General features: G+C 38.3%; 1 protein-coding gene across 6 annotated transcripts; it reads right to left on the bottom strand.

Annotated features, from left to right (window-relative positions):
• Positions 1-502: 502 nt before the first annotated feature.
• On the bottom strand, positions 503-24,199 carry col2a1a (collagen, type II, alpha 1a). Of its 6 annotated transcripts, none has more exons than XM_048209666.1 (54): positions 24,064-24,199; positions 19,898-20,107; positions 18,352-18,371; positions 18,220-18,252; positions 18,096-18,128; positions 17,870-17,923; positions 17,545-17,637; positions 17,383-17,460; positions 16,543-16,587; positions 16,312-16,365; positions 16,055-16,108; positions 15,904-15,957; positions 15,727-15,780; positions 15,589-15,642; positions 14,486-14,530; positions 14,328-14,381; positions 14,187-14,231; positions 13,778-13,831; positions 13,561-13,659; positions 13,384-13,428; positions 12,788-12,886; positions 12,584-12,637; positions 12,350-12,457; positions 12,212-12,265; positions 12,027-12,125; positions 11,802-11,855; positions 11,055-11,153; positions 10,886-10,939; positions 10,580-10,633; positions 10,396-10,449; positions 10,219-10,272; positions 10,067-10,111; positions 9,859-9,957; positions 8,910-9,017; positions 8,736-8,789; positions 8,591-8,644; positions 8,438-8,491; positions 8,222-8,275; positions 7,447-7,554; positions 7,166-7,219; positions 6,971-7,024; positions 6,676-6,837; positions 6,445-6,552; positions 6,029-6,136; positions 5,792-5,845; positions 5,311-5,418; positions 5,046-5,099; positions 4,640-4,747; positions 4,486-4,539; positions 4,271-4,378; positions 3,883-4,171; positions 2,953-3,140; positions 2,282-2,524; positions 503-2,004 (listed from the first exon to the last, which is right to left on the bottom strand). In XM_048209666.1, the coding sequence occupies exons 1-54, from the start codon at positions 24,182-24,184 to the stop codon at positions 1,858-1,860; spliced, it is 4,497 nt and encodes a 1,498-aa protein (XP_048065623.1). In that variant the 5' UTR covers positions 24,185-24,199; the 3' UTR covers positions 503-1,857. The 6 variants fall into 6 exon arrangements, with proteins under 6 accessions (XP_048065623.1, XP_048065624.1, XP_048065625.1 ...); XM_048209667.1 differs by having other exon boundaries at positions 18,352-18,368; XM_048209668.1 differs by lacking the exon at positions 24,064-24,199 and adding an exon at positions 22,067-23,030.
• Positions 24,200-24,343: the final 144 nt, after the last annotated feature.

Here is a 24,343-nt window from a genome sequence, read left to right as displayed (position 1 = left end):
TTAAGCAGACTTGCTGAAACATTATCCCCTGGTTTCACAGACAAGGCTTAAGCTAGTCCCAGACTAAAATGCATGTTCATGTTTTTAAATGAAAGCCAGTGACGTATCTTAAAATATGTTGGAGCCATTGATTTGTCTCAAGATGCACACCAGTAGTGTGTTTGTTTTTTTAAGGCACATTTATAAAATTACCACTATAAATGCCCTAACTGAACTAAGGCTTAATCCTGGCTTGAGTCCTAAACCCTGTCTGTGAAACCGGGCCTTTATCTTTAAGGAAGCCTAAAATATTTTCTACATGAAGTGTAACTGCTGAATTTGTGAACTTTCAGACGGGGTGTACTCATTTATCTACCCTGTAGACTTCTATTCCTAAAAACATACCAAACACACACACACACAAACTAATTCAAACAAGCAATGCAATTATAGTTTTGTACTCCAAATTGATACATTTAACATTTTGTGCTCATGATGATTAAAAACACAATTAAAATCTGACTTCATAATTCCTTGTTTTTTCCTTTATTTTCAATTTACATTAATTAAAATCGTAACAAAACCAGAACCAAAAAGAGAGAACAAACAAACAAAAAAAGACCAAGATCATAATAATATTAATTATAACAAAAATATACACACCCTCACACACACACACATCCTGCTCAGTGCTACGGTGATCCTTTGGGAGCAAAAAAGAGTCCCTCTGCTTTTTGATCATCCCGCATAGTTCCGCATCCTCTGAGCAGGCTGTGTGTGTTTAATGAGGCCAGTTAGGGAGTGGGATGGTCTGGGAATTCTGGGAAATACTGACTGATAGATCAATACTAATAGCACCTTCTGAAGATGGACTGAGCCGTGCCGGGGTGTCTTCCTGACGTTTCTCGAACCCCAGGCTGCTTTCGTTCACATCCAGATTTTAACTTCGTTTTTTCCTGTGTGAGGTAGCTTTTCTTGAAAAATGAAGATCATGCAAATAAACAAAAAATAGAAATGTTTTCCAAATTTATTTGATTTTTTTTCTTTTTTGTTGTTATGTTAAGGGACCAAAATTTCCTTGTTTGGGCAATCATGGGAAAAAAAATATTGATTTACACAAAAAAAAAAAAAAAAAAAAAAAAAGAAAGAAAGAAATGGAACTGCACTTTCCCCAAAATATTGTCGGTGTGTATAAGCACATGCTCACACACACAAACACATAATTGTGAAAATATATAGATCTGGCTGCTTCAGTACAGACTGAATCAAGATTTTTTTTGTTATTATACACAGTAAATATAAACTTATTCCCTCCTCAGGTTTAACATTTCACAAAATCTTGCATAATGTGATGTTTTCTTCTGAGTCACAGTCAAGAGGCAGAAGGAGGGGGGAAGTGGGACTGGGTATGGCCTTCTTTCTTCTTTAGTGGGAGGGACTACTGTGGTATCCAGCCATGATGCTGTACAGCATCACCCACCCACACCCACCCACCCACTGCAGGATGTGATGACATCAAGCCATGTTTCAGTCTTTCATTGAATCTCTTATTCTTCTGGTTGCGCTCACTTGTTCCGTCCCCCTCTTGGCTCCCGTCAGGAGGAGGCGCTGCACTGAGGACTTGTGGGGAAACATGGCTGGATTTCAGAGGGAGAGACTATTTGGGGCAATCCCATTTAGCGCTGGTTTTCCTGCACACTAAACGTGGACAGCACGACTTTTTTTTGTTTTAGAGAAAAAAAACTTTCGTCAATTTTCAGATTTCTTTTCTTTTCTTCCATATTTCGTTATTTGGAGAGTGTATTGCATCCTCACAGTTATTGCTCGTCATTGGTATTTTTCCATGTCTTATCTCAATCCACATATGTTTTGTTTTTTTTACAAGAAGCAGACTGCACCAATGTCCACTCCAAACTCCTGATCTGCTCCTCCGATGTCTATTGGAGCAATGTCCACGATGGGCAGCCTGGATGTCTTCTGAGTTTTGTACTCAATCACAGTCTTGGCCCACTGACCTGTGTGCTTCTGTAAGACAGCAGAAAAGCCATATAAGTCGGTGTGTACATATATAACATGAATAAATAAATATTTGATTATTTTATTTGGTTTCCATAAGATTTTTTTTTTAAATAAGTCTCTTATGCTCACCAAGCCTGCATTTGTTTGGTCAAAAAAAAAACTTTTAAACAGTAGTGTATATAATTTTATTTAATAAAAAAATTAATTTAAAACATTTTTAATTTAATTATTTTTTTTACCATAGCCAGTATGCTTGAAAAGTATATTATATGGTGTGACTCACCTGACAGCCATCCTCAAGCACGCCATATGTAAAGCGACTGTTGCCCTCTGCTCTGATCTCCACATCATTGGAGCCCTGCAGCAGAATGGCCTTCTTCAGGTTGCCTGTGGCTTGGTCCATGTAAGCCACGCTGTTCTTGCAGTGGTAGGTGATGGTCTGAGTGGCCTCAGTAGACAGCAGTCTCAGGAAGTTCAGCTGGATGCTGGTAGTACTAGGAGTCTGGCTGCTATCAGCATAGCTAAACTGTTAGAAAAGAGAAAAAAGTGTCTTTTACTTGAAAAATTGGTTGTTAATGTCACTGCATGAAAACAGCTCATTAAATGTAACACTAGAAAAATAGATTGTGAAACTGGAAGGTGGGAGTATTTTAGCTCTTTGTCCCTGTTGATTTATAATTGGCCGATTTTCAGCACCATGGACCAACAGAAATTCAGAACTGTGAACAGCTCCCCAAACCAGCTGTGATCTCAACCACATGATGGGAATTTGCAGGGACCCAGACTGGCTATGGAACAGCTGTTCATAATCAAATCCAAATGTGCTTTTTGTGGTACTGTAAATCTTTTTTTTTTTTAGACTTTTTTTAGGATTCTTTTTAGGTTTTGTTTTGTTTGTTATCACTTCACTAAAATTTAAAGTGAACATCTTCAAAATAAAAGGATTATACTCACGTGGAATCCACCATTCATGCTCTCTCCAAACCACACGTGCTTCTGTCCCTTGCCCTTATTGCTCCACCAGTTCTTGCGTGGGATTTTGGGAGTGCTGGGCTTCACACAGGTCTCTCCAGTCTCCATGTTACAGAAGACTTTGATGGCATCAGCACTGCTACCAAGGTTTGGATCAACCCAGTAGTCACCTGTGGATAGGGACCAAACATGTTAAAGTCAAGTCACCTGTATTTATACAATACAGATTGTAAAAAAAAAAAAAAGCTCTAAAAAGATAGAGTTATTATTCAATTCAAGTCAGTTCAGTGTTGGTTCAGTTCAGTTAAATAACTGTGTAAAGTTCATCAATTATGAAACAAGTTCAATTCAGCTATAAGCAGCTCTACAGAAGACAACAGTCTCGCTATTCAGCTCATTTCAGTTCAGGTTTTGCACTCATCCTATAATGTTAGTGCAGTCAAATCGTTAATTTTATTGAATATTAAGTGTCTTTTAAACCCCAGCTAAAGGCGACAGAGCCAAGGAACCTAAACTCTACCAGGGGACAGAAATGGAGAAAAAACATGGGAGAAACCAGGCCCAGTCATGGGCCAGTTCTCCTCTGCTCAAATGAATGAGAGTGAGTATCATTCAAAAAGTGTGTTTTACTGTTTTGAGCTGGGGTGTCCAAACTAGGCCCTGGAAGGCCACTGTCCTGCAGAGTTTAACTCCAACGTACCTCAACACACCTGCTTGGAAGTTTCTAGTATGCCTAGTCAGACCTTGATTAGCTGGCTCAGGTGTGTTTAATTGGGCATGAAGCTGAACTCTGCAAGACAGTGGCCCTCAAGAAGCAGGATTGGACACCCCTGATTTTGAGCATTTGGAATCTTTTTCATGATGAATATGAACATTTTCCTAATGAAAGATTTTCTCTTAATCATTTCTTACCGCTCTTCCATTCAGGGTGGCAGAGTTTCAGGTCTCGGCAGGAGCGTGCAGGGTTCTTGCGGGACCCATCGGGGCTGCGAATGTCCTCGATCTGGCTGTTGATTGACTTCAGTGTGGCATCCACCTCAACATCATGTTGTCTAAGAGAGCTGGAGGCCTCATCGGCACGCATGTAACGCAGAGGATCGGGTCCTTTCTCGGGCTGAGACAACCCAGCGAAGGCAGACATATCAATGCCAGGGCCAGGGGGACCAGGAGGACCAGGAGGTCCAGGGTTACCAGGTGGACCCTAAAGAGAGTGGATAGAAAGAAAAATGAATTAGACATATTCTTTTCATATAAACAGACCTATTAACATGATGTCTGTGAATATTTCAGCTGTGCTCACAATTGGGCCAGACTCTCCAGAGCGTCCACGAGGTCCAGGTGGTCCAATGGGTCCAGGTTGACCATTAGAACCGTCCTTACCAGCTGGTCCAACAGGTCCTGCAGGTCCCTATTCCAAATAAGATGGGTTAAACAGACCATTAATAATCAATCTAAGCATTGAAGTTTCTAAATTGTGGTTCTCATCAAGTTATAGACAACAGAACAGACACTCACCTTAGCGCCACTTGGTCCAGCAGGTCCAGCAGCACCCTGGTCTCCAGGAGAACCCTTTATTGAGGAGACACAACAGAGGTGTTAGCATATCTCATGTCTCTGCTTTACCATTTTAGCCTGTTTGTAAAAACTAAGACTTGTAAATGAGACTCACAGGAGGTCCTGGCAGACCCTGCAGACCGGTGAATCCTCTGTGTCCCTTCTGACCTCTTTCTCCAGCTTCTCCTGCCTCACCCTTATCACCACGAGGTCCTTGTGGTCCCTGATGCGTAGAAATGGAAAAGGTCCATCAACATGTGAGCAACAGAAACGACCTGATGTGACTTAAATAAATCAATAATAAGTTTAACTTGAATAAAACTAGTTAATTTAGATGTTACCACATGAAGGACAATTTTTGCATTATAACTTAATGGAGTTCAGGTGTAAGAAACTGAACTCTTCTGGTTAATTTACTGTATTTTCTTCTATATTGTTAGCATAATATATTTTGAAACTGGCCATTTTCATGTATTTTTTACTTTCTGTTTTGTTCCACTAGCTTCATAAAAGGTACTTACAACCATGCCTCTAGCTCCAGCCGGTCCAGGGGGGCCAGCAGGTCCTTGTGGGCCCTTTAGAAAGTAAGATGGTAAATACATAATAAATAAAAAATACTTAATGTAATGTAAGTGGTAAACATTGCTAAAGCTCTTTAGGCTAATCCTCCTAATGATTTTTTTTGTGTTTTTGTCCTCTGGATGCTAATGTCATGCATTCTTGTATCCAGAAGATATAATCTTAAAATAATCTTTATAATGAGATTTCTTGTGTTTATGTACTCACATTCTCTCCTCTGTCTCCCTGTTTGCCAACTGGACCAACGGAACCAGGAGCACCAGGGGCACCAGGAGCTCCGGGAGCACCAATCGGGCCAGTGTTACCACGCTCACCCTGGAGAAGAACAAGCGAAACACTCATACAAATCTTTCTGTGTATGGACAAACCACAATTTTTGTCCAAAATTTTAGACAGAGAAATTACTTAAAATGAATAAGAAATATTTAACATTTTACTAAATAATTGCATTTACTATATATTAAATGTTAAGTCATTCTAAAGTTCCTGATTTTTTTCAGTAAAATTAAATTGATGATATAATTTAGAAAAGAAAAAAATAAAAGTTAACTAGAGGTCTTTTGGACACCAGTGTCTGTGATAAATAGTAATATATTGTTTACTTGTGTGGATTTTCTGGACTGCTTTGTGATTTACAAAGATCAGAGGGCAATAAAAAGATATCATATGTGTTTGTTTGTTTCCTCACCTTCACACCAGCAGCACCATCTCTACCAGGTGGACCATCAGATCCAGGATTACCCTGAAGACAAACAGAATGGATGAGTGAGATCTGGTCTTGATATGATCATATTATCTATATTAAAGGAATCTGTTCAGTAAAGTGTTCACTTCAGATCTACTTTTGAGTCAGATGAATCCAGTCTAGTTTTGTCTTGATTGGTTCTGATATTATCATGTTATGCATGAATGTTTTTTTTTTTACCTCACGTCCAGTCTCGCCAGCAGGTCCAGTCAATCCAGGAGGTCCAACAGGGCCAGGTGGTCCACGGTCACCAGAAGAACCAGGAGCTCCCTGTTTGCCAGGCTCACCCTGTGGTACAAATCATTAGTGTCAGATTAGGGACACTGCATCGGTATCTAATAATATCACCATCAGTACTTAATATTCATTTTGAGAAAAAAAAATACATTTAAATATATCATGAGCTAAAATATGTACAGTAAGTGGCCTATTAAAAGAGGCCATTTTTAATATTAATACTTAATATTAACCACTTACTTGACCTGGTAAACACTAAAGTCTATGGTAAAATTTAACTTGAATTTAAACAGTGATTGAATGAAGAATAAGAGATTTTCAAATGAAATTATGTTTCCGGTGGGGTTTCTTCTACTTACAGAGGGTCCTGGGAGTCCTGGGAAACCTCTTTCACCACGCTGACCAGGCAAACCAACAATACCACGCTGACCAGCAAGACCAGCAGGACCAGAAGGACCATCAGGACCCTACACAGGAAATAGAAGAAAGGTTAGGAATACAGTAAAGAAACAATGAACCTGTACTGAATACACCAGTCAAATGTGCCTTTGGTGCTAAAATGGGCATGAATGAATCAGTCTGAGCCTTACAGGAGGACCATCCTCTCCAGGCTCTCCCTTCTCTCCAGGAGAACCAGGAGGTCCACGCAGTCCAGCATCTCCTGCTCTACCTGGTGGACCGGCATCACCACGAACTCCCTTAGGACCATCCTTACCAGCAGCACCTGCTGGGCCAGCAGGACCAGGGTTACCCTGAGAAGAAAGGGAAAAATAAGTGAAAAAATATTTAGATTAGGATAAGTTTTGGATAATACAGTCTAGTCTATTAATTTAAACACATTATGGAGGAACCACAGAGAGCTATCAGTGATATTGAGAGGCTTACATTGGGGCCAGGTGGTCCAACTCTTCCTGCAGCACCTGGGAAACCAGTGGCACCCTACAATAGAGGAATGTATTTTTGTTAAGAAAAATCAATGCAGTCTAATATCTTTACTATAAAAGTAACTAGAAAATATATAAAAAAAAAAACTATTTGAAAATGATTACTCGTGACTAATTGACTTATTTAGTAACTCACAGGGGCTCCTTGGGCTCCACGTGCTCCCTTAGGTCCTGTAACACCAGTTGGGCCCTGAAATCAAGCAGTGAACATTGATGAGCCAAATAGTAAAAACAGCACAAAGTTTATGCACTACGCTAAACTCTCAATTTATTTATGTACCCAATCACAAAGATTTCAAAAAATATCATGTGGCAATAACCAAAACCAAACTGCTTTCTAAAAACAGCCTCTTTCAACTGAAAATCAGTGTAAAACGGATTCAAAATAGCATTCAATGCTGAGGCAAAGACCCTTACCACTGGACCAGGTGCTCCGGATGGTCCTTGGGGTCCAGGGGATCCTGCATCACCTTTCTGTCCTGACTCACCCTGCTCTCCCTTAATTCCAGGCTGGCCATCAGCACCCTGAGGAGAGACAGAGATGAAAGGTTGTAATCAGTTTTGGCTTTCTCATGACTAAATGCTCTTAATTCCAGTTTAAATAATAATGACACTCCCTAATCGATAATTTTTTACCTTCCACTGGGCTGTTTGAGAAAGTCAAATAAAAAAGTGAAATGAAAAAGTATATGAATAATCATTTTTACATTGTAGCAACAGAGAATTGTGCATTTCGTACATTGTAACTAAAGAGTATTGATTTTTGTAGCAAATCTATGGAGTTTCCAATAGATGTAAAAATTAGGTGGCATTAATTGATACATTATTTTTCTAATCATTTTATTTGTCTTTTAAGATGCTCTTTAAAAAGCCAAAATCTTAAGATATGTCCACCTTTTCATGTCAAGAATATTCCATTTTGAAATGAATGCATAAAACAATTTATAATGGTGCTAGTGGCTATACTTGTATTGTATTTGCATCTGTGTCTCACAGAATAACCCTTTTTATTCACAATATTATTAATTGGTTGTTTTTTACTGCTTCTTTAAGTTGCTTTGTTTGAAGTCATTTTTATTTTAATTAATTCACAATGATAATGATCTTTTATGATAAATGACAGTCTTTAATATTCTATCACAATTATCACTGTAGAAAAATTGAGGCATTTTGTAACTTTGTTTCTACTTACAGGGGGTCCAGCAAAGCCAGCAGGTCCAGGTGCACCAATCTCACCACGGTCGCCCTAACAGGATGACAAAAAAGATAATAAACAAGAAGAAAACCTTTAAACTGTACATCTGACAAAACCACAAACTCCATTTTGACTTCTTTTTGCTGTCTAGTTGTAATGTTAATAAATTACACTAATCACATAGAACAAAAATCGAACAAATGTTTTGCTTACAGGGGCACCACGAGCACCAGGAGCACCAATTGGGCCAATGGCTCCAGTTTCACCCTGTGAGAGAAGAAAAAGAATAGTGAATTAAACAATCTCCTCAAATAATTTCACCATAAAATCAATGGTGGAAGACCAAGGCAGGGATGAGACATTCACCTTTGCACCATTAGGACCAGAAGGACCAGGTGGACCAATTGGACCAGTCAAACCCTGACAAAAAGATGACAGAAACATCAATACTTATAATGAGCAAGAAAAATGCAAATGATTTCCTAACATTTGCTGTCTTTATAGCACTTACTCTTGCACCATCTTTGCCAGGAGCACCTTCAGGTCCTTTCTCTCCGCTGTCACCCTAGCAAATGAGACATTCAATAAGTCATTCAATCATTCAGTAGGCTATTCATAAGTAATATGACATTAGGTTGATTCAATCACAGAGAAGAGGGATTGTACCATTTCTAAATATACTTACTCTGTCACCTTTAGCTCCAGCAATTCCAACAGCTCCTCTCTCACCAGGCATGCCCTGCAGACCGGGAGGGCCCTGAGCTCCAGCAGCGCCAGCTGGTCCAATGGCACCCTGTTGGAAATCAAGCAGAGACATGAGTGGGAGTTTGAGAGATGGCTTGTGTTTAGAGTGTTGGGGTGTGGTCCAAATGTTTGAGACCACGTTGAAAATATTGGATTTTTTTTTTTTTAACTTGGATAATAATGATTTATAAAAAAAGTTATTATAAAAATATGTTATTAACTTAAATATAAACAAGTTGTTTATAAAAATATATAAGTTATTGTAACTCCAGGCAGTTAATGTATATATAAAAATTATTTATATATTATATATGTGCATGTATATACAGTACTGAAGTAATAAAAGTATGGATTTAATACTTTTATTCAACAAGAATGCATTCAATTGATTAAAGCTGGCAGTAAAGTATTTTACATTGTTAAAAAAATTTTTCAAATAAACTGAACTTTTCATTAACTGCTAAACTTCATATGCATTAAGAATCCTGAAAAAAAATGCATCAATGCTTTCACAAAAATATTTAGCAGCACAACTGTTTTCAACACTAATAATAACAATAAGAAAGCACTAATTCAGCATATTACAATGATTTCTGAAGGATCATGTGACACTGAAGACTGGAGTAATGGCTGCTGAAAATGGCAGATTTGCCATCACAGGAATAAATTACATTTTAAAATATATATTATAAAATATACTAAAATAGAAAATAGTTATTTTAAATTGTAAAAGTATTTCACTGTATTGCTGTTTATTGTATTACTATTTTTGATTTAATAAATGCAGTCTTGGTGAGCATAAGAGACTATAAATGGTACTATATGCATTCATTTGACTGTGATTTTGAATAGTAGAGCACAATCTCAGTAAGACGTGATTTGGGTTTGACCTTAGGTCCATCAGTTCCGGGAGTTCCTGGAAGTCCCCTTGGTCCCTGGAGACCCTGAGGGCCAGCACCTCCTCTCTCACCAGGGAAACCACGTTCACCCTAAGAGAAGCACAGGCAAGAGTTATTTTTGTGCAAAATAATGATGCATTAGAACTGATTTCCATTGAGCGCAAATTGGGAATCTTGTTAGTTAAGGATAGGAACTCACTCTTGGTCCAGTGGGACCGGCAGCACCACCCTCTCCAGGAACACCCTATAGAGAGGAAGAACAGGAGAGAAGTTCAGCACAGTCAGGATAGTTAAAATCACTAATAATAGCACAAATAGAGAATAATAATAAATATCTTAAGTGATCCTTACCTGGTCACCAGGTTTACCGGGCTCTCCGGGGGCTCCAGTAGGTCCAGGAAGACCCTGTGCAAAAATGTGAGTAAATCTTATAAAAGCCTGGTAATTACACTTATTCACTTTCATTAATTTAAGAAGTGCAGTTTTAACACTCTTTCACAATTGACAAATATAGTTGTGTAACTGTACCTGGAAGCCAGATGGACCAGGCTGACCTTGCTCTCCTCTCTCACCAACAGGACCCTGAAAACACATTGAAATCACAATTTATTAGGAAGTATTAGAGAGAATAGTAAAGTGGATTTTAATATTATTGATTGATAGCAAAAATTTAGGTCATAAGGCATTGTGAGTAATGTGACAAAATACTAACAGCAGGGCCAGGTGGACCAGCAGTTCCAGTCTCTCCATCTTTACCAGGCAAACCCTAATGGAAGAAAAAACAAAGTGAGAAAGAATGAGAAAAATTGACTGTTAGATTTTCTTGGTGCTTGTCTGTGCGAAAACTGCCACACTGCTAGGTGTTGTGGGTGTTTTCCGAGGTGTTGCGTTATAGTTGCTGAGGTGTTCTGATTGGTTTTCAGTGCAATGCTGTGTGCAATGAGTTACTGTATTTCATAGTATTTCATAGGAGTAATCTGAATATGCATGTCTGTTGGAAGTTTGGAACATGACTTACTCTAAGACCAGGGCGTCCAACAAGTCCTTTCTCTCCAGTTTTTCCAGGTTCACCCTGTGTGAGAGAGATACAGTCACCTGTGGTACAACACACACGCTTCCCACCCACTTTAATGGACATGAATATAAACACTTATTGTTTATTTGCAGAAATACTCCAATGGTCTTACATTGGCTCCCTTAGGTCCAGGGAATCCCATCACTCCAGGCTGACCACGAGCTCCCAGAGGCCCAGGAGGTCCAGGGCGTCCATCTTCACCAGGGGCACCCTACAATGAATAAAACATGTTCAGCACTGAAGTTTGCCCTAAACTTTGTTAATATGCAGCAATTAGTATCTGAAAATCATTTGTACCCAAAAGATATTTAGTCACTTTTAGGGTAAAAGTTTGGGGTCTGTATGATTTGTTTATGTTTTCAAAAGAAGTCTCTTATGCTCAACATGGCTGTATTTATTTGATTAAAAAATATAGTAAAAAACTGTAATATTGTGAAATATTTTTACAATTTAAATAACTGCTTTCTATTTTAATAAGTTTTAAAATTCAATTTATTTCTGTGACGGAAAAGCTGATTTCCATCAGGAATCATTTTTATATGCTGATTTGGTGCTCAAGTAACATTTCTTCTGTTTATCAATGTTGAAAACAGCTGTGCTGCTTAATATTTTTGTGGAAACTGTGATATGTTTTTCAGGATTCTGTTTTTTTTTAAATGATGTTAACTGTCAAGCTGTTGGTGAATTAAAGAATGAAACAAAATATGTCCCTCTGGGATAAAAATATAAATTTCTTTCTATGAAAAAACAAATCGTACTGACCCCAAACATTTGAATGGTAGTGTACATCAGTTTGCAGACTGTAACCCTTTACTGTTAAAGTGACAATAAAAGTGCTGTAAATTCTCTAGATACTCACAGGTGCTCCAACTTTTCCTTGAGGTCCAGCATCACCAGGGCGTCCAGTCAGACCCTGTTAGAGGAGGGAACAGATGAATGGTGAAAAATGCAATGAGCCTTTAAAGCAACAAGCATAAAAGCTTAAATTTTAGATTGTAATGTCTGTTGTGTACAGTTATGATGATCTAAATTGACCTGAATAATATATTTTCAGATAAATCCCAGAAATACCACAATGACTCACTCTGGCTCCAGGAAGACCAGGCTCGCCTGTGCGGCCAGGATCTCCAGTCCCTCCTTTTGGTCCGGTCACACCTGGAACACCACGATCACCAGGTGCACCCTATCATAGTACAGAACATTTGAGTACAGAAATCAGGAGGAAATACATGTGTTGAGTAGTTGAGTATCCAACTATGAGTCACCAACCTTTGCTCCAGCTAGACCATCCTGACCGGGGAATCCACGGTTACCCGGAGCTCCCTAAGGAAGAACACATATGGACTTATTAGTGTGGTTCTTCTTCATTCTGTGAATCAGTGAAACTAATTCGGATATGATACACACTCTCTCTCCAGGGGGTCCGAGAGGTCCGGCAGAACCAGGCTCTCCTCTTGGTCCTCTCTTTCCTTCCTCTCCAGATGGCCCAGGGGCACCCTGAGGTCCTACAACACCCTGTACAATTAGAAGAAAAATATGCCTGATTAGTTTGCTACAATATTTCAAATGATTGTTATGGTCATCAGTCTTTGGATACAATAGAAAGCACAGCTGATGATTAGTATGACGTTGGTTACATACACGCTCTCCCTTGGGTCCAGCCTCGCCTTTAAATCCGGGGATACCAGGGTCTCCCTGTATAAATACAATAGTGTTTTCAATTAGTACAATGGTAAACCTCAAATGGCAGAATAATCAGTAACCTGTGCTATCATCTATATGAAATAACTAAAAGATGTCTGGGAAACATTGAGAGCTTTTTTGGTTCAGAATATGATTACGTACAGATTGTCCTTTAGGTCCAAGAGGTCCAGTAGCTCCCTGAGGTCCTGGCGGGCCACGGGGTCCTGGGAAACCAGGGGCACCAGCAATGCCAGAAGCACCCTGCAAAGGGGAAATAAATCAATACTTGTTTACAATAGATTCAATGCAACAGTGTGACCAAAGTGTTAAAGTTGGCATGAAATGAAAATAATTTATCTATCTTCAAATACATGTTATAGATCTTATTGTGAACAGTTAATCAGTGCATATCTTTCTTTTAAAATGTTTTGACCATGTAATGTTTAATCAAAAATCTTTCTGGTAACTTCTCTAATCATTTAGTATGCTTAAACCCGCCCCTGCAAGCTCATGTTCATCTGCATCCATTTTTTGAGTTCCTACATCTCAAAATCCAATCAACAATCAATGCATAGAACTAAGTTCCCACCAGTTTTCTTTTTTGATAATCTTTTACACTCAGATGTACATCACAATATGGAAGAATAAATCTGTTGCTACTTCCATTTCATTGTGGTGAAAAACTAAAAAATTTATGTTATTTTTCTTAACAGAGAAATGAGTGAAAGAAAATTAAAAGATTATGTGGATATACTCACAGCAGATCCTTTGGCTCCAGGAATACCATCAGTACCAGGGTTACCCTGCAGAATGTAAACATTTAATATTTAAAACTCACTGTAACCATTGTAAATCAAAATATTGAATATATATTTTATACATTGACAAAGAAAATCAAATATTTGGCTTGTAATATTATCTGTAAGTTTACTCACAGATGCACCAGCAGGTCCAGGTGATCCAGGTGTTCCAGCCTCTCCACGGGGTCCTTGTGCACCCTCAGGTCCACGAGCTCCGGTGGGACCAGCTTCACCCTACAGGAGTGAAGATCACATCTCATTATCAAGGCTAATGGTATTCTTTATACTTAAAATGTTTAAATTTGAGAATGGGAAAGAATTCACAAAGTACTGTAGATGAGAGGTATTTTACCTTAGAACCAGGGGATCCAGGGAAACCTGGAGCTCCAGCAGGACCAACAGGACCCTGAAGACAGAGACATCAACAAATGATCAAAGAGGGATGCTTATTTCTTGTGCACCCTATACAAATCCCTTAAATGTTACTCTGAGATTTGTAAGTGAATGATGCACACTTTCTGATTTTTAAGTAAAAAATAATTTTTAATAAATATTTTGTGAAGTAATTTGCTATCAAGTTTAATTAATATATATCAACAATTTTCCACCTGGATATCTCTGTGTATCCCATATGGGTTAACCATTAGTTAGCATTAGCCATAGCATTATAATGAATAACCTTCAAAACAGAACAGGAACTATGATTTTAAGATCACATGGATTATTAGTATGTGAGAAAGGAAGTAAGGAAATGCACTTACAGGAGGACCAGCGGGACCAGGCAGACCATCATTACCACGGGCACCCTATGGACAGACATAAGTAGAATCATTATAGTTTGAAGCCACCATCAGCTACAGAAATTGTGATCATATACAGGACCCTTCTGAGTGTTCACTTACAGCAGCACCAGTTGCACCAGGACGACCTCTCTCACCGGGCAGACCACGTGGACCCTGATAGACAAAAAAGAAAATAGGATGGAGTTAGATGCACTATTTGAGTGTTAGAAAACTACATGCATTGAATCATTAGGCCATTTCTGACTTTAGGTACTCACCATTGGTCCAGGAGCACCACTCTCACCATTAGAACCAGCCTCACCCTGTAGGAAAAGAGAGGAGACTGATTAGACCCAGTTGCATAATTTCCTCAGAACTGAATAAAATGAATTAGCCCATTTAGCATCTGTGCAGGTAAGTATGTTCCTCAATATGTTTCTCAAAGGTCTTATGGGAATTTTTATAGTTTAAAATATCTTTATACATAAAATAAATTCAACTATATTTGATGTCTTTAATTACTATGTACTAACATTTTAATTAATCATTTGATACAATGCACTTATTATGTTTTTTACATTGTACTTATTAGAATTGCATGCATGTAATTACATCTGCAATTCATTTCTAATTAATTACAGCTATAATTACACTGTTGACCCTTCCCTTCCCTTCCCTTTTAACCCACCCTTAAACCTACCCATACCACTAAACATGTCCCTAGCCTTACCCGTATCCCACCTAATAGCAGCAAGTGTTTTACAATACATCAGCATGTAATAAAAAATGTGTCTCATTTAATAATATGGATGTATTGTTCCAAAGCATATTTGCAAACAATAATGCCTTACAACTACATAAATTTGATAAATATCTGATTTGATAAATAGTTCTGATGCCCTGTGAAACCCGTGTGCAGTTTAATCTTACATGCTGTTTGTCAGATATGATCATAGACAGTGTGTTATGTGACTTTTACATATTTTATCTGTAAGAGTAGGGTGTAAATGAGCATGTAATATTTTATTAAGGTAATATGTTATTATATACTCAGTTTCTCAAAGGGCTGGTGTGTTTATAGTTTAAAATATATTTATAATTTAAAATATCTTTAGAAATTAAAATAAATATCACATTAAATAATACATTTAATTATTTAATAATATATATTATTCCAAACCAGACTTGCAAACAGTAATGCTTTACAACTACATAAATTTAATAAATGTTTGATAAAATTCTGATGAAACCCATGTGCAGTTTATTCTTACATGCTGTTTGTCAGATATGATTATAGACAGTGTGTTATGTGACTTTTACACAGCTTATGTCACAGTTGGATGTTTTGTCTAAAAACTGACTGTTTTTTATGTTGCTTTACCTTAGCACCTGCAGCACCAGCCTCTCCTTTAGCTCCATCAATACCTGGGTGTCCCTACAAACACATTTAAAGTTGTTAGATGCATACACAAATAAATGTACAGAGAAACCAATGACTCCAGTCTCCACTGAAACTCACTCTGTGTCCCTTGATTCCAGGAAGGCCAGGAGTTCCGGGGAATCCACGGGCTCCCTGTCAAACGAAAAATAACCATATTCAATGATTATGTTGCATCTTTGTAAAAATTGTATTATATTACATTATATGACCATTATTACAAAAAGTGACCAAAACTGTTGCATGCTGGTTGTTTACCTGAGGCCCTGGGGGTCCACGGTCACCAGGCTTACCAGGTTTGCCAGCCTCACCCTGGAAGAAGAGCGGGCAGAGACATAGTAGTTAGTATCTTTCAAGCCTTCCCAATTTTAATAGGTTAAATATCAAGCTAATGGCAAAAATTACTCACATCACTTCCAGATTTTCCAGGGGGGCCTGGTGGGCCACGGGGTCCGAGGGCACCCTAAAATTAAACAATCATTAAAAGTTGATTAAACTGTATTGTGTCATAGTAAATAGAATGTACCATCGCTCTCTGTAAAGCCATGTCATTGTCAATGTGCATATGAATGTGTCATCTGTGTGGGCCATGTAATATGTATGTGGGCATATAAATGTCATATATGTAGGCTTATTCTTGAAACCGGCAAGATCTGGGACACTCACAGCAGGGCCGGGTTCACCAGTCTCTCCAGGGTTGCCTTGGAAACCTTGTGGGCCCTGGAATGGAAACAAATGACAGTGTGTGGTTAGGAGTTGGCATTGGTGGGTGCTAACATGTTACTCATATCTGTCTCATCAATAGTGGCTTCTGTTGAGAATATAATCAGCATTATTTTGTATTTTTCAATAAATTGGTAATATGAAATAATTATATGAATATGTGCATTAACTTACAGGTGCTCCAGAGGGACCGGGAGGACCACGGGGACCCATTGGACCCTGTAGAAACAGATAGAGTTAAATGCAGCATGGCCACTTTGACCCAGATAAACAAAACAGCATGGCAGTGTTGTATTTTCCAGTTATTTATATATTATGTTTCAAAGCTAGTTGAAGTCTAATAAGATGAATTATTTGTTTAGTTGTGTGTGATTTATTTTTAGTAACCACATTTATTGTGGATATATGTTCATATATTAAAATCTTTGAATCCGTGAAGCTTCCTGAGAACAGGTGGCATTTGAAAATGATATTGTGACTAAATGTCAGTAGGACACACTAGTGATCAGAAGTCAAGAAACTCTCCTTATATTGTTCAGTATGCTTCAGAGTTGATCATTTATTTAAATAAAAGCTTTAGGCAATGGATTAATTTGGCTTACAGATCTCAAAGTACAATAACAAAGCAGCAGCTTAAATAGAGGCCTATGCTCATCTCAATCCTAAATATTGAAACTTCAGGTAAGTTTTATTCATTTGTGCATGTTGTTTTTGCATTATATTCTCCCTTTTTTATTTGTATGTTAAAAATGCAGCTTGTGTCATTCCAGACCATTCCACAAGGGGGCAGTTTATGAATTATAGAACTATATCCTATAATAACTGAATATTTGTCTTATTTTGACAGATTGTTGAAATTTCATATTAGTCTAATTGAGTACTTTAAAATATTGACTTGACGTGAGATTTATTCCAAATGGGTTGTGTTTTAAAACAGGTGTGATGTAAGGTATAACATGCCCTTTTAATACTTATTTAATACATATGTATGTTTTCTGTGTGGGTTTTTCTCACCATTGGTCCCTGCATCACACCCATCTGAGCACCTCCTGCCTTCTCATCAAAACCTCCAGCCATCTGAGCAGCAAAGTTCTGCACAGAAAAACACATTTACAGTAACCCCGCAAGTGTCAGATACAAATTTAGGGAGTAGATTAAAGGAGAGAAGAGACATACTCCTCCAAGTCCACTAGGTCCTGGTGGTCCAGGGGGTCCTGGGTTTCCAGGTGTACCAGGCTCGCCATCTCTCCCTCTTGGGCCGGGATTTCCCTGAGAGGCAGATGAAAAAAAAGAAAGAAAATAAAAAATCAAAAACAGGGCATATGAGCAGAAAAGAAAGGAGAATGAACAGATTAACTAAAGCCTTTTCACATGACAGCTTCCTGCAGAGTGTGTCCACTGCCCCCTTAATGTACCCGGATAACTACTAATAAGGACTGACATCACTTTACCTAACAAGTCTGAGAAAAAAAAAATAGTTTGAAAAGGGAAAATGCCTTACCTTCTCACCCTTAGATCCTCTCTCGCCACGTGGTCCTTGCTCTCCTGGGGGTCCCTGAAATCAAAGAAAGAAAAAAAATCATTTATATAGTCTCTTAAGTGAACTCAATAACTTGCAAAAACAGTAGGCAAATAAACATTCAGGAGAGCCACCTAGTGGAGAATCGCGGCGCAGCATTAGAAAATATTCAGAAATATACTACCAAAGTGTTTATAATTCATCTCACCATTGGGCCAGCAGGTCCTCTTGGTCCTACCACCTACAGAAACAAACAAATAAATTGTATTTAGCAACTTAAAATTTGGTAAAATCCTTCTAAAACAAAGTTGTTTACTAGTGAAAAAACTTACATCTGCAATATCGCCTGGTTCACCTTTCTGTCCCTGTGGACAGTAAGAAAGAACTTATTTAAGATCTAAACCTTAAGACTATAGGCATTTCTTAAATAATGTCATTGATAAGTGAATAAGTCAAGACCTCACCTTGGCACCAACTGACTCTGCTGAATCAGGTCACAGGATGAAGGGAAGATAAAGATTGACAGTTAGACACAAAATGAAGTAGTTTTCATGTATTCTATCAATAAGCAAGTATTTAAAATAATAATGTATTAATAAAATAATAATGTTGCAAAATAACTGGAGTCATAACATCTGAATCATTAATTCATAACAACACTGCAAGCTGATTATAAAAAAAATAGAGGTCACCAAAGGGTCAGGAAAAACTGTCTGTGAATGAAGTAACCAACAGATTCTAACTCATAATGAGGACGGTAAACCAGTCAGACACTCGGTGCTGCTGTAAGAACTAATGAACAGCTATTCCCTGCTGAAACTACATAGCTGAAAATACCAACTCAACGGCACCCCACTAGGCTGTGTACCAAAACAGCATCATTCCCTTCCCAGTCTGCTTCGGTTTAATTGTTAAAAGCAGAATATGAGGGTGCAAGCTGAGGATTAAAACATGATGCATTATGCTTTAGTTGAATATTAGAGGCATTATTAATATATATGCTGCCAAGCAAATTAAATGAAAGAAATTAAAATAAATATTTTGATAAAACTCATTCTGTATCAGTCCCATGAGCTGATTACAGTGAGACAGAATATATTAAAATGTTTAGGAAAAACATTTTTTTGATAACTATGTTCATCTTGTTATTGTGTGTATCTGTACAAAACACTTCTTTTTTTTTTTTTAAATGAACATAATCAGCTGTCAAGGTTGACTGAACATGAAAGTGCATGAAAAAAGTTGAAAGAACACTTCTAAATTTTTCGTTAATTAGGTTGTTTGAAAGAGGTCATGCCATGACCTCTCATTCAATGACTCTTGTTTTTCAGCTTTTCCAAACTATAACAGTCTATGGCAAAGGTGAGTCCACTTTCAAAAAAAATTGTCCATCTTCTTTTCCCTTTTTTTTTCATATCCATCTATTTTAACTACTTTTGTCACACAATGAAAACATATAATATAGTATATTATAATATAATATAATATAATACCTATAATTTAATCTAAAGAAAGTCAAATCATCCTCTGAATTAAGTATCATGAGACTAAAGTATAAAAAAGTTAGCTTAAAGCTTATTTATGAGCACTATACAATTGTAAATTTCCTTTTTTTTTGAGTATTGACTTAAAATCTTGTCTAAAACTCATAGATTCCACAGCAAACTGGTGGCAAATTTAAGTTATTTTCTAAAAAAAAAAAAAAAAAAAAAAAAAATACTATAAAAGTAAAATGTAAAGTGGGCACATTTTAGCCATAGACTGCTATAACCATCTATAACTGAAAAACATATAATTTGCACTACTTAATGCAAACGTAAAACTTAAAAGTGTTGCTTTCTTCCCCTTTAAATGTTGCTTTGAGTTCTGAACACAATCACATGACCAACTTTTACAGTCTAGTGGTATGTGAGACTATTGCCATATTTACAGAACTCAGAGCAGACAGTGAGTGGGACAGGTATGATAAGCAAAAAAAAAAAAAAAAAGGTGTATAAGCAGAGAGCGGACCGATAGGCTCGTCGGTTTCAGCTGGGCAGATGGGACAGCACTCTCCAAGTGGAATGATGGGATTGTCACAGTCTGTCACATCCTCACAGATGACCTCGTCACACAGCACTGCCCCAGTGTCGCACACGCAGACGCGGCACGGTTCTGGCTTCCATACAGCACGGTCTGCATACTGCTTGCCATCTTGGATGCAGCTGCCTAAATCTTCCTCTGCAGCCACCAGAAGGGGGCGACAGAAAGGAGTGTATGGGGGTAAGAGACAGGTGAGCGACTCATACTCAAGCATATGAAAATAAATCAACCTCTTCCTGAAAAAGCAAGCTGTACGGGTCTCCTAATAATTATAATTTAGAAATATACATTTGTGTCCACCATCTGTTTACATTATGATTATACATTCACCACAACACAGACTAGTAATATTTGCAGGGTGCAAATATCTGACACCCCGGTGTAAAATGTGGGCTCCTGTAGTCTGCGTATTTGTAATTGAACCCCAAATCTACTAAACTAGCCATGAATGGGGCTTTCTCAAACACAGACAGGGCTGCATTGACAGCCTGGTGCCTTATGCAAACACACCGATCTCAAAAGCTCCATCTGGATCTAATGGTCTTACTTACCACCAGGGCAAACACACCCTCATGGGTCAGAAAGGACAGCCCTCTCACACACAGAACCCCTTGATGTGTTTGCTTTTCAAATATCCATATGAAAGTGTAATTTGACTTTAACTCCCAGCCCTAGTGTATATGAATGAGGCACTTATAGCCGTTTAATTCTGAACTGTAAATATGGAAAATCCACTTTTCTTGGACGCAAATAACTCTGGCCAAAACAAGCGCTCTGTGTAATTAACATTTCCTTGTTCACAGTGAGAACATAAGGATATCATCATCTAAGTGATTTTTCTTCCATCCCTTCAAAGTTTACTAAATATCACAGATCACAAACTTTCTCCTTCCAAGATGCTTGTGTCCCTTTGAGGTTGCCAGTGTGATGTTTTGGTCTTTCAAGCAACATTCCTGAAACCCCCTCCCTATCCACCCACCAAACCTAGTTCCCCAAATCTCCTTCTAATCAACCCAAAATCCCCTGAACTAAATCCAAAAGTTTTTTGCTTTCCAAACACTTTGCACGTGTACTAATGGTGCACCGTTTGAACCCTTGTAGGAACCTTTGCTCCTAATCTTGAGTGAAACAGCACTCACACTGCCACTAGTGGATATTAATGGCCTCTACATGGAGATTAGTCCTAATAATGCTTAAATGGTTACACATAACCCTCTTCTCTACACTGTAAATATATATACACACTTGAGGCATCATTTGGGGTTCCTCAGATCGACACACTGGCACATATTGAAGATTGGCTAGAGACTCTCCAGGGCACTGACATAAAAATTTGAGGAAAGCGAGTTTGTTTAGTTTATCTTAGATTTTTTTTTTCTAGCATTACAGTTTTAGGAAGTTTAAAAACTAAGAAATCTAATTATTCGGTGACCTTTGAGAGAGGGACATACTTATTTACTGTACCATAATGATACAGATCCTATCCAGCGGAAAGTTATCGAGCAGAGTAGGCTACTGTTGCTATAGTAACCTCCTCAAGTGAATGTTACTACTGGAGCATCTGTTTAGCGCACTGATTAACTTGCCTTCTAACTTTTGTGATTGCTGAAACGTTGTTTAAAAGCGTTCGTAAAGCTCATACATACTTAAAAGCAAAACCAATACATTCATACATACTTTACCTGTTTTGTTCTTTAACTTTAAACTTAGAAAACTAACAAAAACAAGAGTTTCAGTGCGTTAACCTGTCGCGCAACATCAGCATCTGTCATTCTGTCTACACTGCGCGTGACTGACGCGCGTTCAAATCAATGAAGTCGAGACCGATACAGACTAGACAGCTTCACTAAACATAATGAAAGCGTTTTTTGCAGTGTAGACTGCGTTCAAACTTTGACTATATGTAGACTTTGACTTAAAATACAATCATACTGTATATACTTCAGGTCTTATATTTTAAAAAAGAGCAAAGGCATCCCACAGTCCACGCTCAAACTGAACCATTCCAAACTTTCCTCTCATGTCACCATGGCAACACCGTGCAATTTTTTTTAGCAGAATACTTTGAATTTCAATATGAAAAACTATCCAACTTACGGTCATCTTCTTGTTGACATCTTACAAGGGATAGCAAAACGCATTGCGTTGCTACAAGTAGCAGGAGAGTCCGTGAATCCACTAATCTGAACATGTCTAAAGATTAGACATGCAGGTCCTCAGGGGTGAAAGTCGCCGAAGAACCGGCGCAGCGGCAGCAGCTCTGTGCTCGCGGGGAGTGTGGAAGTGGATGTGGATGTGTTTGGGAGGATCCGACGCCAGGCACACACAGACAGAACCCACCGCGCCAGTCAGAGCTCCGCGGTTTTATGTTCACTGGTGCATTTATGAATCTTAGTTTATCCCAAAAAGTGAGTCCAACCCCGACCCCCATGAGCGCTGAAATACGAGCCATATCAGCCCCCCAGCCCACCCCATTGAGAAAGAAGAGGAAAAAAACTCCGCCACTCCTCTGTCTCAAGAACAATTCCATCCAAACCCATCACCCCCTCCCCTCGTTGGCCTTTCCTGGCAAGTGGTGGCTGGGCTTTCTCTCTGTGCCTTTGTATTAAAGTGCATCAGAATGGCCTTTGCTCAGAAAAGAGACTTGGAGAACCAAAATACATTCATTGTTTCAAAGATTTTGACCCACCAGACTGCACATGACCATTGAAAACCCAAGATAATGTTATGTATCGAAAACTGAGTATGGGTGCTCATATAGATGATCAGACCTGATGCATCAGATATATGGAGTTTGAATTTTCAATAACAGGCCTAGGCCTACTTCTTGCATCTTGCAAGAGATTATTAATGCTACAAAAAGATGGCATTATGAACATGATGATTATGGATTTTCCCACAAATTACTTTGAATCACTGTTTTGAAACATTGTAAAACATTATCTCATTTTCACCAAATTCAAAATTCTAAGTTAAACTTGTATCAACTTTATCAAACCTAAACTAAGCTTACATTATTTTCAATAACTGAAATAAAGCTGAAAATATATATAAACCGAAAATGAAAATTAGAAATGTTGCCATGGCAAATAACTGCGTTGAAATACTAAAAATGACAAAAACTAAAACAGTAAAAAATTAATTAAAGCTAAATAGAAATACCAACAAATATGTCAAAAGCATATAAAGTAACTGAAACTTAAAATTGAAATGAAAATTGTAAATCTAAAATTAAAAGATAATTTAAAATTTGAATAAATAATATAATAGTATATGAACGGTATGAAAATTCATATATACAATTTTTTTTCTCAAATTCTTCACATCTGTTGAAGAAAAACTGATCTTTTGAACACTGTAAAGTGGCTTGCTTTTAAATTAGGACTTATTTTGTTCCAACGCAGATGTATTTTTATTGTGTCTTCCCCAGTTTAGTTCCTTTATGTAACTGTTCCTCAATTCAATCACAATAAAACATCTACCATATCATCTATCCCACTGTGGGAACAGAGGAGGAGAGAAATATTGTAATGCTTGAGGGATTAAAAGATCAAACTGCAAAAAGCGAGAGAAAGAGAGAAGCATGAAGGAGTAAAAAAAGAAATAAGGATACTGGAATCTCGGCCTCTGTGTGAGACATCCTGTGTATGTAGATGAGTGTGTATACAGTGTGCACATATGAAAATCAGCGTGTGTGTTTGTGGTCGTGTGCGCACATGAATGCATGTCTATTAGTTTTATGAAGGGATATGTGTACGTGTGTGTACTCATCGGTGCGACTGTGCACACACCCTGTTCGATGTGTGTGTGTCCGAAATGAGCCCTGACTGTGTGCTCTGTAAGACACACACACAATGCGGCTCTGTGTGCAGACCTGAGGAATGTGAGAGAGCACCGGGCAGTGGGGGAGAAGAGAGCCGCGGGTGTGGATGGAGGGAGGGTGCGGAAAGGTAGAGGGATGAGGAGAGGAGAAGAGCGGTGGCAGGAACACGGCGAGGCTCCAGGGGTGTGTAGGGTGGCTGGGTTGCTGTGGATCAGATGATGAGGGGAATGACGATTAGTAGGAGATCCCGTGTCGGCAGCAAAACACTGACCGTGATTGGCATCGGGCGTCAGAAGGCCGATCCGTGCCCGAAGATTAAGCACCCGCCAGGCTTTTCTTCCAAATGTGAAGCTTTTCGTCCATTCTTTGAAAGCTAGAAGGGAATGAAGCATAATTAAGTGAATAAAATCAACTACATGGCATAAAGACCCTGAAACATTCACTTTACAAAATGTTCTGAACTATGTGCCAAGATAAGATGCCTAATGGCCTCACATGAGTGAACATTTGTGTCACTTGAGACTAAACCTTAATTAAAATGCCGAACAAAG

The sequence above is a fragment of the Megalobrama amblycephala genome, linkage group LG12 (genome assembly GCF_018812025.1).
Source record: "Megalobrama amblycephala isolate DHTTF-2021 linkage group LG12, ASM1881202v1, whole genome shotgun sequence".
NCBI classification, from domain to species: Eukaryota; Metazoa; Chordata; class Actinopteri; order Cypriniformes; family Xenocyprididae; genus Megalobrama; species Megalobrama amblycephala.
Note: the sequence above shows the minus strand (reverse complement) of the source record. Positions and strands in the feature narration are given on the sequence as shown.